The 17316-nt window shown below is 46.9% G+C and overlaps 1 protein-coding gene across 3 annotated transcripts in view; it reads right to left on the bottom strand.

The window, feature by feature from the left end:
- Positions 1 to 6233: 6233 nt before the first annotated feature.
- STK25 (serine/threonine kinase 25) overlaps positions 6234 to 17316 on the bottom strand; it is a 299983-nt gene continuing 288900 nt past the window's right edge. The window contains exons 11-12 of one of the 3 annotated variants that reach the window (XM_030215974.1): positions 7498 to 7634; positions 6234 to 6953 (exon numbers count right to left, since the gene is read on the bottom strand). In XM_030215974.1, coding sequence (XP_030071834.1) covers positions 6914 to 6953; positions 7498 to 7634 — 177 coding nt within the window. In that variant the 3' untranslated portion in view covers positions 6234 to 6913. The remainder of the gene's footprint in view (positions 6954 to 7497; positions 7635 to 17316) is intronic. The other 2 variants (XM_030215976.1, XM_030215975.1) reach the window with 2 other exon arrangements.

Here is a 17316-nt window from a genome sequence, read left to right as displayed (position 1 = left end):
CTTAGGGTCTTATTGGTCAAATTATATTCTGGTGTTTCTGGATACTACTGCTGCCTTCGATACCATCAATCACGAACCGTTAATAGCTCATCTTTGTAGTTTCATATTTTAGGCAATGTTTTGAAATGGTTATCTTGTCAGCTCACTTAACAAAATTAAAATTGGTTGCAATGGGTCCAAATAGTTCCTATGCAAAAACTGGTGTACTGCTAAGGTCAGTATTGCGGGAAATTTTCTTTAATATATGTCTCCAATTAGTAAGGGTTTTCTAAATTTCAAGTAGGTTGCCGATTTTATAGAGAAGAAAACCCACAATACAAGAGAGTGTTGCTATTAAGGAAGGGATGGGTGGATTACCGACAAAAGCAAGATTTTGATTCTAGATCATACCCTTTTTTAGCAATGCTCCTGCTCAGTTAAAACTTGGGTGAATGGCAAATTCCAATATCACGGCACATTCAAAATTTGCACATCATCATTTTAGATTCATTCATCATTAAAGCTACAGACTGAGTGATGTCAAGATGGTTTGAGACTGAAGCCATTTTTTTTTTTGCTGGATAATCTTCTTACAATTTTACAAACCTAGATTCTTGCAACTCACTGGGCCTGTCGAACACAATACTCAGAGCACTTCAAGTGGTGGTGGAATGCTGCCAATTGGTTACCAAGTGGAGCATATCTTGCTGATCTTGGTTTCCGATTCAGTGGCGCATCAAATTTAAAAGATGAACATTAACACTTAAGGCCTTAAAATTGGAAAAACCTCCTGAATGTATGAGCATGGGCTTGAGAATTTATAGACCCTCACATGCCATATGTTAAGAAGATAAAAATTTACTTGATGCTCCATCAGTTTGATTGTACGTTTAATAGAAAATCACACATGGGGCTTTCCAATTGCTGGCTCAATTTTATGGAATTATTACAGTTATGTAGAATGATAAATTATTACAAGTCTTCTATTTAAGCAACCCTTGAGTTCCAGTGGTAATGGAGTTAATTATGCAACTTAAAGAAAGAAATTGAAGCTTTTCTAATATGGACAATGAATGAATGAAGATCAAATTTCAGTGTGTCAGAAACCCTATGGCATTTAACAGCTTGATATGAATATATCTTGCTGGAATGTATTACATTTTGCATGAGTTTATGTTAAATTGAATTTTTAAATTATTTTAAATTGTATTTAGGTTATGAGATGATGTCCATTCGGAGAAAGTTCTTCCTTTTTCTTGCTGGGCTATGAGCAGATTATCCATATCTTGCTGACAGCCCCACAGTGAAAACAGATCGCTTCTTGTTCAGAGATACAGAAGATCACTGCTCACATTGTGTTGGATTTTGGTTGATGCCTAGGATCATCTAACCTCTGGAGTTTTGTGTCACATTGCAGGTAGGCCCAAGTTCCCAGATCCAGCAGGAACATGATTTTTTTTTAAGACAGATAGAAAAGAGAAAGAAATGATAACAAAAGACAAACATTAGAAGATAGAGAGGTTAAAAAAACCCCTCTAAAATTATTAGGAGATTGTGACAAAACAGTGGGTTTTAAGCCTGTAAAACTGTACTGATTATTTCTTGAAGTGTATTTTCTCTAGTTTGGCTAGTAGGTGGTTCATGTTTATGTTTAAAGCTGTTACAGAGAACTGACTGTTCCTTTTTTAATTAAGACAGATAAAAGATAACCTGCAGTGATGTGGCCAGCTACTTTTAAAACTTGTTCTGGGCTCTGATTGGCCCAGGAGCTCAAATTCAGCTAGGATATACTGGCTTTTTCTCCAGTCTTAGCCAGGGAGAAAAGAGAGAAAGATCTCTTTGCTGAGGCCCTGTGAACAGTTATATTTGATAACCTGTGAGCAGCTATATGTCCTGATCTCCCCAGGTACTATTTAGATAGTAAGCAAATGTTTAGTTAGTTTTATAATTGATCCATATTCGGTTACTTTACTGTTTGCTGATTGAACCTTTTATGTTCATTGTTCTAATTTTTCATGACAATAAACATTTTTAGTGTATTGTCTCTGCTTGTCTGGACTAAGAATCCTGGTGGTTTGTGTGTTGCATCTATGAGTGCTTTCTGGGAACTGTGGGACCACTGGGAGTGTGGCCTCCAGTAATCTAGAAATCACTGGGGATAATTTGAGAGCAGGAGACTCGCCCAGAGGCAGTTGGGATTCAGTTGGTAGGAGGAGGGTGCTAGTGTAGAGCACAAGCGGCAGGTGGAGGCAGACCTGAGCTGTGCTGGGGTTAGACCCTCAAGTGGTTGCGGGGTAACCCCAGGTGGGTAGCTAGGCGTTTTGTGACAGACAGCTTGTTTTTGAGCCCTTTTGACAGAGCAGAAACACAAAACTGAGGACACTGCTGCATGTAAGGAGGACATATGTTCAGAACTTTACACTACATTCTGAATTCTGGGAGAGCTGTTCTATCTCCGTGACACGAGAAGATATCACTTTGCAGCAGGAAGCATTTGATTCAGCCACAAGGGAAAAACATGTGTAAAACCAGCCCTCAACAGTTAACCCAAATGTCAGAACCATACACAACACCCATTAGCAGTATGGACAGGTGGACAGCAGGGCATGGTAAAAGGGCAGACTTGGCTCTGTTAACCGAACAGCATGTTCCTTGTTCAGACAGCTGCGTGAGTTATTTGTCAATACTAAAATTGGAATGAGGAGTGGAGGAGTAGCCTAGTGGTTAGTGCAGCGGACTTTGATCCTTGGGAACTGGGTTTGATTCCCACTGCAGCTCCTTGTGACTCTGGGCAAGTCACAACCCTCCATTGCCCCAGGTACAAATAAGTACCTGTATATACTGTGTAAACCGCTTTGAATGTAGCTGCAAAAAAACATAGAAAGGTGGTATATCAAGTCCCATTCCCTTCCCTATCTCCTAACAGGGCATAGAAACAGAGCAAGAGAACAGGAAATACCTTAGGACCAATTCAGTCTGCCTATCTAACCATCATTCCAGTCTACAATCCCTTCTTCTGCCTTAGAGATTTTCCAAAATTTGTTCCAACCGAGTCAAGATACTGTCCTTGTCTCCTACACCTGCATTGGGAAGCTACTTCACAAATCCACTATCCTTTCTGTAAAGAAATATTTCCTTACTAGTAAAAAAAGGCCCGTTTCTGACACAAATGAAACAGGCACTAGCAAGGTTTTCCTTGGAGTGTGTATGTTTGAGAGAGTGTGTGTGAGAGTGACTGTGTGAGAGACAGTGAATGTGCGAGTGTGACAGAGAGAGAGTGAGAATGGTTGCGAGTGTGTCTGTGAGAGAGTGTGTGCAACTGCGTATCTGAGACACAGTGAGTGTGAGAGAAAGTGTGTTTCACACACAGTGTGTGTGTGTGAGTGTGTGTGTGAGACAGAGTGTGAGAGAGTATGTGTGTGATACACACTCTCTGAGCAGCCACCCATGTCCAGCGACCCTCCTCTCTCCCGCCTCCCCTCCAGCCACCCATGTCCAGCGACTCTCCTCTCTCCCCTGCCCCCACTCCAGCGACCCTCCTCTCTGCCCTGCCCCACTCCAGCCACCCTCCTCTCTCATCTGCCCCCCTCCAGCCACCCATGTCCAGCGACCCTCCTCTCTCCCTGCCCCTCCTCCAGCCACCCATGTCCAGTGACCCTCCTCTCCCCCTGCCCCCCCCAGCGATCCTCCTCTCTCCCCTGCCCCCCCTCCAGCCACCCATGTCCAGCGACTCTCCTCTCTCACCTGCCTCTGCTCCTGCCACCCAGGTTGTCCATTGAATGCTTCGGGGCAGGCATGAAAGATCCCCAGTCTTGCCTGCCTGCCCGCTGACGGCTCTGACCCTCCCCTGTTGCTGGATCGCTCTTCAAAATGGCTGACGAGACTTCTGCTGAAGTCTCGGCGGCCATTTTGAAGAGTGATCTGGCAGCGGGGGAGGGTCAGCGCCGGCAGCGGGCAAGACTGGGGATCTTTCCTGCCTGCCCCGAAGAATTTGCTGGACAACCTGGGTGGCTGGAGGGGGCAGGGGAGAGAGGCGATCTTGGGGGGGAGGTGTGGAGGGGGGGAGCAGTGGCTGCGGTGACCTTGGGAGGGGGGTGGAGGGGGGGAATGGTGGCGACCCTGGGGGGGTGGAGGGGGGGAGTGTTGGCGACCTCGGGGGGTGGGGTGGAGGGGGGGAGTGATGGTGACCTTGGGGGGGGTGGAGGGGTGAGCAGCGGCAGCAATGACATTGGGGGAGGGGCGTGGCAGCAGGGGCGGGGCTTTGTGCTGCTGTTGTGCGGGTGGTTAGTGCTGCGACGTCAGCCTGGGCTTCAGAGCCTAGCAGACCAACTCCGAAGAAAGCCACGGACACAGGCAGCAAGATAGAATGTTGGAAGTGAGAATTATTATATAGGATATTACTCCTGAGCCAATTCCATTTCATCTTTATCCTATGGACTCTCATTCTAGAGTTCCTTTTAATGTAAAATGGCCCAACTCCCATGTATTTATGCATTGGAGATACTTATGTCATACTTATGTACTTATATGTACTTCTGTACGTTGAGTGAAGGAATATATTCTCAATTTATTTTAAATTTACTAGTTAACAGCTTCACTGCATATCCCCTAGTCCTAGTATTTTTGGAAAGATTAAAGAAGCGATTTACATCTACTCATTCCACTGCACTCAGTATTTTATAGATAGCTATCATATCTCCCTTCAGCGTCTCCTCCAAGCTGAAGAGCCCTAGCCAAATTAGCCTTTCCTCAGAGGAAAGTCATTGCATTCCCTTTATCATTTTCGTTGCCCTTCTCTGTACCTTTTCTAATTCCTCTATACCTTTTTTGAGATGTGTTGACCAGAACTGCACACAGTATTCAAAGCGAAGTCGCACCATGGAGCAATTACAAAGGCATTTTAACATTCTTATTTTTGTTTTCCATTCCGTTCCTAATAATTCCTAACATTCTATTTGCTTTCTTAGCCACCACTGCACACTGAGCAGAGGATTTCAGTGTATCAACAACAATAACTCCTAATGTGGAACCTTGCATCACGTAGCTATAGTCTGGGTTTCTCTTTCCCACATGCATCACTTTGCACTTGCTCACATTAAACGTCATCTGTCATCTGCAGCCCCTCCTTACCTCTCTACCCTTACGTTCCTACCCATAACCTCCGCTCTCAAGACAAATCCCTCCTCTCAGTACCCTTCTCCACCACCGCCAACTCCAGGCTCCGCCCTTTCTGCCTCGCCTCACCCCATGCTTGGAATAAATTCCCTGAACCCATATGCCAGGCCCCCTCCCTGCCCATCTTCAAATCCTTGCTCAAAGCCCACCACTTCAATGTCGCCTTCGGCACCTAACCACTACACCTCTATTCAGGAAATCTTGACTGCCCCAACTTGACATTTCGTCCTTTAGATTGTAAGCTCCTTCAAGCAGGGACTGTCCTTCTTTGTTAAACTGTACAGCGCTGCGTAACCCTAGTAGCGCTCTAGAAATGTTAAGTAGTAGTAGTAGTATGTGGACGCCCAGTCTCCCAAGGTTCTCTTGCAATTTTTCACAATTCTCTTGCAATTTAACAATTTTGAATAACTTTTGTGTCATTAGCAAATTTAATTACCTCACTAGTTACTCCTTTTATAAATATGGTAAAAGGCAGTAGTTCCAGCACTGACCCCTGGGGTACTCCACTCTACTCTTCTCCATTGAGAATACTGACAATTTAACCCTACCAGTTTTTAATCCACAATAGGATATTTGTTCCTAACCCATGACTTTCTAATTTCCTCGGGAGTCTTTCATGAGGCATTTTGTCAAATACCTTTTGAAAATCCAGATAAATATCAACTGGCTTACCTTTATCCACATGTTTATTCACCCCTTCAAAGATATGTAGATTGCTGAGGCACGATTTCCCTTGACTAAATTCATGTTGGCTTTGTCTCATTAATCCATGCTTATGTATATACGTGTCTCTATCCCATTACTTAATTTCCATTTCTCTTCAAGTACATGTTTTTATTTTTATCAGAAAAACTACTGGGCATATTAGTATCTGCCCTTTACACCAACTCCATTCTCCTTCGAGGTCTCACCAGAAGCTTGTACAGGAGGTTCTAACACTGCTTTCTCCTACTGGTCATATCTCTACCTATGCATGCAAGAATCTTTGTTGCTCTTGCTGTCACTATCTACCTGTTTGGCCACTTTAAGATCATTAGAACCCCCCCCCCTCCATTTTCTTTTGTGCGCATAAGAACTTCTGCCTCTATGTAGGTCAGCAAAAAAGGAAAAATACATCTTTTCATGTTTTCTAAAATGTCAGCTCTATGTGTATTTAATTGTTTTTACATTTACAGTTAAATTAATAACAAGGTTTAGTTGTAGTTTTCTTTTTCCTCCATTTTTGTTTTTTAATTTCGGCTTCTTCTCATGCATTTCACGAGAGCTCACATCTGGGGTTTGCTGGGCAGCCATTGTGCACAAACTAGACTTCAAAGCAAGATCCCCTTTCCCTGAGTCCAAGTAAGCTGAGCAAGGGACATGCACTAATTTCTGAGGATCTTAAATCATTCTTCACGATGGTCACAAGAATTATTGATACAGTTAATCAGTTTTATGTGTATATCTATTAATATACATTTTTAAAAAAATATCTATGAACTATTTTAAAAAATCTACAGTGAATTTTGGTGCTTTATAGGAACAATGTCATTTTCATTGTCATGAAAAATAAGACATGAAGTACCAGCTAGCTACCCCCACCTCCACCTCCTTTTTCTATACATGTGAAGGCTACAAGGACAGACGCTTCTATGAAGTCCATGTTAGCAGCACAAGAAAGTGATTTTCATTCTATAGATGCAATTTCTTTGAGGCTGAGAAATGTTCCTTCTCCTAACCCAGAAAGAAAGAAAACCTCCATGGTGGCTCCTTGTCCTTTTCAGCGACTAGAAGCCAGATTGGTCTTGTTGGATGAAAACCTGCCAGAAAAGGAAGAGAGAGAAACCACTTACTTCACTGCAAAATGCACAGGAAAGAAAGAGATGAATCTGGGAAATAGATTATATGTGCACTGACTGCAGAAGAAAAGTCAACCACTCATCTCTAAAGCAAAGGATGTATTCTTAGACACTTAGGGGTCTGTTTACTAAGCCGTGCTAACAGCTTCTGTGCAGCATTGCTGAAAACCCAGTGTTAGGTTTAATACTTGACAGCTTTTTCATCTGCTTCATTCCTTCACAGAACCTTGCTTTTTGTGACAACCTGAATTTCAGGTATTTAGTCTTTATCCTCCAACGTTTTGGCATGACAGCAGCAATTCTTCAAGCAAGGAGCAGAGACTGCACTGCCAGATATTGCCGCCTCCTTACCACTGCATCTTCCCCTGTTCCCTTTTCCCTCCCTCCCCTCCATATACAAACACTGGGGGAGCTGTAAGCTTTGCTCGCAACACTACAGGATCAAAAACCTCAACCCATTTAAACTTGAAAAGGAAATAAAATGTTAATCTGAGCTAGTACTTACCGCTGTACCCGCTCCACCATCTGTGCTATGAGTTTGTCAGAAATGCCTGGACAAGACTCTTCAGCCAGGCTGAAAGCATTTTCCAGTTCCTCCATGGCACCTACATTGCCATTGCTCTGCTTGCGTTTATCTTTCAACTGCAAAAGGAACATTCTTTGTTACTTCATGCTCTAGTGGAAAAGCACTGAATGGCAATTCAGACCTCTACTCTTACTACTAAGGAACTGGCAGACCCTTTGGTATCTGAAGCAAAGGTCTGCTTTCATGCATGCATGTCCAAAGAAGAGCAAAAAGAAGTATAGACTTAAAGATGTGTAACTAGAGACCAGTCATGTACACTTCTCCATCCACTGGATTGATAACTTTGCAGGAAACCTTTGTCATTATTTTAAGAGAAAAATAAAAATATTTGCTCTATTATTTTTTGTTTAAATCTTTTGCCCTATCACATGCAAGTCTGTATACATGGTTCAACTTTCAAATTGTACTTTCCCTTAAAATTAGACTTGCTATTGAGTTATCATATTTTCTATGAGTACTGTAGAATTCCAGGAGGTATACAGCTCCTGAAAAAGAAAACCTGGATCATAGAATATGGTGGCAAATGTGGGATACAGAGTTCCTCTGCTTGGGGTGTTCAGGCCGAGCTTGGAATTTTGGGGATTGAGATAACAGTATGGACAAAAGCATATCCTTTTCATTTTCCTCAGGCTTAATCCAGGCCATCTTGTCTGGGTTTGCTCAGATGGTGTCTGGTTGAGAAGTACTGGGTCTGGAGTTGGGGCTTAACAAATTTTTATTTAATTTTTAAAACTTTATGCACAAATCATGGAATTTCTAAGCAGCTTATAAAAGAACATATGATATAACCTACAACAGACATGATACATACTATAAAAAAATAAACTAAAAGTAAAGTTGCATCTTCATAGAGATCTTCAAAACCAAGCAAAGTTGTAAACATCACACTAAAATATATAATAACCCTACTTAAAAAGCATCTTAAAGTTTTTTTCCTAGAGATCTGTGTACTTGCCTAAGGCTACGTGGCGCAGAGGAGAGGGCCCATCTGCACATGACACTGCAGTGATGTCAAAGGGCTGCCAGTAGATAAAAACAAGCCCTAGTTACTGCACATGGCTGTATGGAATGCCCAAAGGGGCACACCAGCTCCCTCTGGAGCCCTTTCAGAGGAACTGTGGAGGAATTTTAAGTCTAGGAACATCAGCAGAGGAAGACTTTGACTTGAAGCATTAGGAAGACCTCTCTTTGTTTTATCAAAATGGGTAAGAGGAAAGCTGAATAAGAAACCAACAGCCTCTAAAACTGTATTGGTTGGCCTCATGAATAATTATTTATCAATGCAGTCTGAATGAGGCTTGGTCAGCTTCCCAGTCTCCTCCCCTACTGACGGTGTATCCCTCAGTTTTGGCAGCAGAAATCTTCCCCTGTGCCCATCATTGCCAGTTTCTTCTGACAATGCTGAAATAGGAACTCCCCCATCTTTGGCTGAAGCAGGTAGTTTGGTCACTGCTGGATCATCCATTTTGTCAACAAGAATTAAAATTTCCTAAGAGGACTTCCCTTTGACATCATGTCAGGCTGATCTCTGAGCTCAGGGTGAATGGCTTGAAATCAAGCGGTATCCCTGCATAATTCCTGCACAGTGACTGACCTTAATGGATGATGCCGGGTAAGAAACCTGTTGGCATTAAACATTTTTTACTGACTTTGGCCTGAAATATGGTAGTAGAGTGCGCACTGACATGCCGGAACTCACAGACAAAGTAGAGATGAGGAGGTCACATTGCTGAAGGAGAGCAGCTTAGAGACCAGTGGTTCCTCTAAAAGCCCCTCATGAAATTGGAGCTATACAAGATGTTTGGGCACTTTGAATCTGAAATAAATTGTTGCCAGAGAGACTGAGCTTAAGGGGCTGTTACAGGAGATGTGATAGGGGCTGAATGACCCAGGTCAGTGGGTGGAAGAAATGAAGCACAGGATTGACAAATAGGAATCTCCCACAAGGCACTGTGGCTTGCCTCCATACTTACAGTATCAAGGACATTGTATTAACAAAGCACATAGGATAGGGCATATCAAATAGTAATGCTCCCTGATACAGGTTTATAATGGCAGCCTACTGGTTAGTGCAACAGCCTGAGAACCTGGGGAGCAGGGTTCAATTCCCACTGCACCTCCTTGTGACTTTTGGCAAGTCACTCTCCATTGTCCTAGGTACAAAATAAGTACCTATATATAATATGTAAACTGCTTTGATTGTAACCACAGAAAGGCAGTATATCAAATTCCATCCCCTTTTATCAAGTACCATTCTTTCACCTCTAACCCTGCAGCAACACAAAGAACTTTGGATAATGGAACATTTTGAAATTGTAATCATTGATAAGATTCAAACGCTTCATGTAATTTGGATGTAGCGCTAACCATGAAAGACCATGTAAAAAGAAAAAAATATGGTTGGCATTATTTTTTCAAAACCAAGACTATTCAGATGTTTAAGAGACTATTTAACTCACGACAACTTTAGAATGGTTATTCAGAGTATCATCATACCACACTTCATTTACTGTAATAGTTTACTTGCAGGTTTACCTAGAAAGAGTCTTAAGGTTTTAAAGATAGCACAAAATGCTACTGCTATACTTACATTGGTTACCCATTAAATTTAGAATGCAATATAAGATACTATTACTTGTTTTTACGTTTTAACACACAATGTACTATGTGTAATCTCCTTGAGCCTCCATGAGTATCAACCATCTAGGTCTCTGAGACCTGCCTGATCAAATTTACTGGATGTACCGTCTTTTTGGTGAGTCCAATTAGATGAGAAGAGCTTCGATTTTTTATATTGCTGGACCAAGACTTTGGAATGCTTTGCAAATACAGTATGTGTGTTGTAGTATCAGGGTACCACATACACATTTGTGGATCCTACTCATTTGGAGAAACTTTCTGTTGGATAAATCTTGGAGTTGGAGATAGATAAGGGGTATTTACAGTTATTGGTTGTATTTACAGGTGAATTGATGCGGGATAATAAACTCTATTAGACTTTCTTCATTTTGGGAGTGTTAATTCCTCTTTCTCTTCATAATGTGGCCTTGAATATTATATTTTATTTCCTTTTTTCTTTAATTATAGTTTGTAATTACTTCTTATTTTTCCTATCTCTGTATTTGAGATGTAAAAGGATGAAAATTTAGTAAATAAACAAAAAGGTGCAGAACAGGAGAATGCCCAAGACTGAAAGACTGAGTCTCAACCTTACGGTAAAATTTCATTGAGCAAGTTATTTTCCTCTAAATGTAAAGATCAAACAGGGCTATCCTATATAATAAAACACACCTCCAACATTCTGATGCTGACTGCATGGCTGAGGCATTCCTGCTCTCTGTATCCATCTCCTGAATTGACATCACGTACTTCCGGGTTCGTCACAAGCAGAAGTGACCAACCACATAAGGTTTCTCAGCTTCAGGATGTTGGAGGTGCATTCTATTAAATAGGATTGGTCAGTTCATGGAAGCACAGCCAGAGCTCAGCGTCCTGCACAGTAACGCTCAGACACCAGAGAGAGAGAGAGGGGGGCCTGACACCAGAGAGGGGGGGGGGCTGACACCAGGGGGGGGGAGGTATCTCTGTCACACACACACTCTCTCTCTCACACACTCTCTCTCTCTCTCACAGTCAGTGTCTTTCTCTGTCTCACTCTCACACACTCTATGTCTCACACTGTATCACATTCACTTGCTATGTGTCACACAGTCACTCACACACTCTCTTGGTCTCATACACTCAGTCTCACAGAGAGTCTGTCTCTCACACACACTCTCTCGCACACACTGTATCTGTGTGAAACACATTCTCTCTCTCTCACACTGTGTCTCAAATACACACTTGCACACACTCATTCTCACACACACACTCTCTCTCACAGACACACTCGCACCCAGACTCACTCTCTCTCTCACACACACACACTCGCAAATTCACTCTCTCTCTCACACACAGTCACTCTCACATACACTCTCTCAAACATACACACTCAAAGGAAAACCTTGCTAGCGCCCGTTTCATTTGTGTCAGAAATGGACCTTTTTGACTAGTTCTTCAATAAAGCAAATGCTACATACCTGTAGAAGGTATTCTCCGAGGACAGCAGGCTGATTGTTCTCACTGATGGGTGACGTCCACGGCAGCCCCTCCAATCGGAACACTTTTCTAGCAAAGTCCTTTGCTAGTCCTCGCGCGCCGATGCGCACCGCGCATGCGCGGCCGTCTTCCCGCCCGAACCGGCTCGTGCCGGCCAGTCTCATATGTAGCAAGACAAAGACAAGGGAAGACACAACTCCAAAGGGGAGGCGGGCGGGTTTGTGAGAACAATCAGCCTGCTGTCCTCGGAGAATACCTTCTACAGGTATGTAGCATTCGCTTTCTCCGAGGACAAGCAGGCTGCTTGTTCTCACTGATGGGGTATCCCTAGCCCCCAGGCTCACTCAAAACAACAACCATGGTCAATTGGGCCTCGCAACGGCGAGGACATAACTGAGATTGACCTAAAAAATTTACCAACTAACTGAGAGTGCAGCCTGGAACAGAACAAACATGGGCCTAGGGGGGTGGAGTTGGATTCTAAACCCCGAACAGATTCTGAAGCACTGACTGCCCGAACCGACTGTCACGTCGGGTATCCTGCTGCAGGCAGTAATGAGATGTGAATGTGTGGACAGATGACCACGTCGCAGCTTTGCAGATCTCTTCAATAGTGGCTGACTTCAAGTGGGCCACTGACGCTGCCATGGCTCTAACATTATGAGCCGTGACATGACCCTCAAGAACCAGCCCAGCCTGGGCGTAAGTGAAGGAAATGCAATCTGCTAGCCAATTGGATATGGTGCGTTTCCCCACAGCCACTCCCCTCCTGTTGGGATCAAAAGAAACAAACAATTGGGCGGACTGTCTGTTGGGCTGTGTCCGCTCCAGATAGAAGGCCAATGCTCTCTTGCAGTCCAATGTGTGCAGCTGACGTTCAGCAGGGCAGGAATGAGGACGGGGAAAAAATGTTGGCAAGACAACTGACTGGTTCAGATGGAACTCCGACACAACCTTAGGCAAGAACTTAGGGTGAGTGCGGAGGACTACTCTGTTATGATGAAATTTGGTGTAAGGGGCCTGGGCTACCAGGGCCTGAAGCTCACTGACTCTACGAGCTGAAGTAACTGCCACCAAGAAAATGACCTTCCAGGTCAAGTACTTCAGATGGCAGGAATTCAGTGGCTCAAACGGAGGTTTCATCAGCTGGGTGAGAACGACATTGAGATCTCATGACACTGTAGGAGGCTTGACAGGGGGCTTTGACAAAAGCAAACCTCTCATGAAGCGAACAACTAAAGGCTGTCCCGAGATCGGCTTACCTTCCACACGGTAATGGTATGCACTGATTGCACTAAGGTGAACTCTTACAGAGTTGGTCTTGAGACCAGACTCAGACAAGTGCAGAAGGTATTCAAGCAGGGTCTGTGTAGGACAAGAGCGAGGATCTAGGGCCTTGCTGTCACACCAGACGGCAAACCTCCTCCATAGAAAGAAGTAACTCCTCTTAGTGGAATCTTTCCTGGAAGCAAGCAAGATGCGGGAGACACCCTCTGACAGACCCAAAGAGGCAAAGTCTACGCTCTCAACATCCAGGCCGTGAGAGCCAGGGACCGGAGGTTGGGATGCAGAAGCGCCCCTTCGTCCTGTGTGATGAGGGTCGGAAAACACTCCAATCTCCACAGTTCTTCGGAGGACAACTCCAGAAGAAGAGGGAACCAGATCTGACGCGGCCAAAACGGAGCAATCAGAATCATGGTGCCTCGGTCTTGCCTGAGTTTCAACAAAGTCTTCCCCACCAGAGGTATGGGAGGATAAGCATACAGCAGACCCTCCCCCCAGTCCAGGAGGAAGGCATCCGATGCCAGTCTGCCGTGGGCCTGAAGCCTGGAACAGAACTGAGGGACTTTGTGGTTGGCTCGAGATGCGAAGAGATCTACCAAGGGGGTGCCCCACACCTGGAAGATCTGTCGCACTACACGGGAACTGAGCGACCACTCGTGAGGTTGCATAATCCTGCTCAACCTGTCGGCCAGACTGTTGTTTACGCTTGCCAGATATGTGGCTTGGAGCACCATGCCGTGACGGCGAGCCCAGAGCCACATGCTGACGGCTTCCTGACACAGGGGGCGAGATCCGGTGCCCCCCCGCTTGTTGATGTAATACATGGCAACCTGGTTGTCTGTCTGAATTTGGATAATTTGGTGGGACAGCCGATCTCTGAAAGCCTTCAGAGCGTTCCAGACCGCTCGTAACTCCAGGAGATTGAACTGCAGATCGCGTTCCTGGAGGGACCAGCTTCCTTGGGTGTGAAGCCCATCGACATGAGCTCCCCACCCCAGGAGAGACGCATCCGTAGTCAGCACTTTTTGTGGCTGAAGAATTTGGAAAGGACATCCCAGAGTCAAATTGGACCAAATCGTCCACCAATACAGGGATTTGAGAAAACTCGTGGACAGGTGGATCACGTCTTCTAGATCCCCAGCAGCCTGAAACCACTGGGAAGCTAGGGTCCATTGGGCAGATCTCATGTGAAGGCGGGCCATGGGAGTCACATGAACTGTGGAGGCCATGTGGCCCAGCAATCTCAACATCTGCCGAGCTGTGATCTGCTGGGACGCTCGCACCCGCGAGACGAGGGACAACAAGTTGGTGGCTCTCGTCTCTGGGAGATAGGCGCGAGCCGTCCGGGAATCCAGCAGAGCTCCTATGAATTCGAGTTTCTGCACTGGGAGAAGATGGGACTTTGGATAATTTATCACAAACCCCAGTAGCTCCAGGAGGCGAATAGTCATCTGCATGGACTGCAGAGCTCCTGCCTCGGATGTGTTCTTCACCAGCCAATCGTCGAGATATGGGAACACGTGTACTCCCAGCCTGCGAAGTGCCGCTGCTACTACAGCCAGGCACTTCGTGAACACTCTGGGTGCAGAGGCGAGCCCAAAGGGTAGCACACAGTACTGGAAGTGACGTGTGCCCAACTGAAATCGCAGATACTGTCTGTGAGCTGGCAGTATCGGGATGTGTGTGTAGGCATCCTTCAAGTCCAGAGAGCATAGCCAATCGTTTTCCTGAATCATGGGGAGAAGGGTGCCCAGGGAAAGCATCCTGAACTTTTCTTTGACCAGATACTTGTTCAGGGCCCTTAGGTCTAGGATGGGACGCATCCCCCCTGTTTTCTTTTCCACAAGGAAGTACCTGGAATAGAATCCCAGCCCTTCTTGCCCGGATGGCACGGGCTCGACCGCATTGGCGCTGAGAAGGGCGGAGAGTTCCTCTGCAAGTACCTGCTTGTGCTGGAAGCTGTACGACTGAGCTCCCGGTGGACAATTTGGAGGTCTTGAGGCCAAATTGAGGGTGTATCCTTGCCGGACTATTTGAAGAACCCACTGATCGGAGGTTATGAGAGGCCACCTTAGGTGAAAAGCTTTCAACCTCCCTCCGACTGGCAGGTTGCCCGGCACTGACACTTGGATGTCGGCTATGCTCTGCTGGAGCCAGTCAAAAGCTCGTCCCTTGCTTTTGCTGGGGAGCTGAGGGGCCTTGCTGAGGCGCACGCTGCTGACGAGAGCGAGCGCGCTGGGGCTTAGCCTGGGCCGCAGGCTGTCGAGAAGGAGGATTGTACCTATGCTTGCCAGAAGAGTAGGGAACAGTCTTCCTTCCCCAAAAAAATCTTCTACCTGTAGAGGTAGAGGCTGAAGGCTGCCGGCGGGAGAACTTGTCGAAAGCGGTATCCCGCTGGTGGAGCTGCTCTACCACCTGCTCAACTTTCTCTCCAAAAATATTATCCGCACGGCAAGGCGAGTCCGCAATCCGCTGCTGGATTCTATTCTCCAGGTCGGAGGCACGCAGCCATGAGAGTCTGCGCATCACCACACCTTGAGCAGCGGCCCTGGACGCAACATCAAAGGTGTCATACACCCCTCTGGCCAGGAATTTTCTGCACGCCTTCAGCTGCCTGACCACCTTCTGAAATGGCTTGGCTTGCTCAGGGGGGAGCTTGTCCACCAAGCCCGCCAACTGCCGCACATTGTTCCGCATGTGTATGCTCGTGTAGAGCTGGTAGGACTGAATTTTGGCCACGAGCATAGAAGAATGGTAGGCCTTCCTCCCAAAGGAGTCCAAGGTTCTAGAGTCCTTGCCCGGGGGCGCCGAAGCATGCTCCCTAGAACTCTTGGCCTTCGTTAGGGCCAAATCCACAACTCCAGAGTCGTGAGGCAACTGAGTGCGCATCAGCTCTGGGTCCCCATGGATCCGGTACTGGGACTCGATCTTCTTGGGAATGTGGGGATTAGTTAGAGGCTTGGTCCAGTTCGCCAGCAATGTCTTTTTTAGGACATGGTGCATGGGTACTGTGGACGCTTCCTTAGGTGGAGAAGGATAGTCCAGGAGCTCAAACATTTCAGCCCTGGGCTCGTCCTCCACAACCACCGGGAAGGGGATGGCCGTAGACATCTCCCGGACAAAGGAAGCGAAAGACAGGCTCTCGGGAGGAGAAAGCTGCCTTTCAGGAGAGGGAGTGGGATCAGAAGGAAGACCCTCAGACTCCTCGTCAGAGAAATATCTGATGTCTTCTTCCTCTTCCCACGAGGCCTCACCATCGGTGTCAGACACAAGTTCACGGACCTGTGTCTGCAGCCGTGCCCGGCTCGACTCCGTGGAACCACGGCCACGGTGGGAGCGTCGCGAGGTAGACTCCCTCGCCCGCACCGGCGAAGCTCCCTCCGCCGACGTAGTCGGGGAGCCTTCCTGGGAGGCTACCGCAGTCGGTACCGCACGCGGCACCGATGTCGGAGACCTCACCCCGGGCAATGGGCCAGCCGGCGCCTCGCTCGACGGTACCGGTGGCGCAAGCACCCCCGGAACCGGAGGGGTAGAGCGCAACAGCTCTCCCAGGATCTCTGGGAGAACGGCCCGGAGACTCTCGTTCAGAGCGGCTGTGGAAAAAGGCATGGAAGCTGATGCAGGCGTCGATGTCAGAGTCTGTTCCGGGCGTGGAGGCTGTTCCGGGCTGTCCAAAGGGGAGCGCATCGACACCTCTTGAACAGATGGCGAGCGGTCCTCTCGGTGCCGATGCCTACTGGGTGCCAACTCCCTCGGCGACCCAGAGCTCTCGGTGCCGACACGGGAAGGGTACCGGTGACGATGCTTCTTCGACTTCTTGGGACGAAGCATGTCACCGGAGCTTCCCAGCACCGTCGCTTCCTCGGGGCCGAGGCCGAAGGAGGTCGGTCTCGGGGGGGCTGTACCGCAGGAGCCCTCACGGTAGGGGGAGACCCACCCGAAGGCTCACCGCCATCAGCAGGGGAATGGACAGCCCTCACCTGCACTCCAGACGAAGCACCACCGTCCGACGACATCAGCAGACAAGGAGGTCTCGGTACCACCGACGCCGACGCAGCCCTCCGATGTCTCGGCCCCGATGCAGAGGGTCGATGCCTCGATGCAATCGGGGGCGAGGATGAAGGTCTGGGCGCCGACGACGTCGAAGCAGTCGATACTCCTGATACCGATGCCGACGAAGAGCCCGAGAACAAAACGTTCCACTGGGCCAATCTCGCTACCTGAGTCCGCTTTTGCAAAAGAGAACACAGACTACAGGCCTGCGGGCGGTGCCCAGCCCCCAGACACTGAAGACACGACGCGTGCCTGTCAGTGAGCGAGATTACCCAGGCGCACTGGGTGCACTTCTTGAAGCCG

Source organism: Microcaecilia unicolor, chromosome 10 (assembly GCF_901765095.1).
Source record: "Microcaecilia unicolor chromosome 10, aMicUni1.1, whole genome shotgun sequence".
NCBI classification, from domain to species: Eukaryota; Metazoa; Chordata; class Amphibia; order Gymnophiona; family Siphonopidae; genus Microcaecilia; species Microcaecilia unicolor.
Note: the sequence above shows the minus strand (reverse complement) of the source record. Positions and strands in the feature narration are given on the sequence as shown.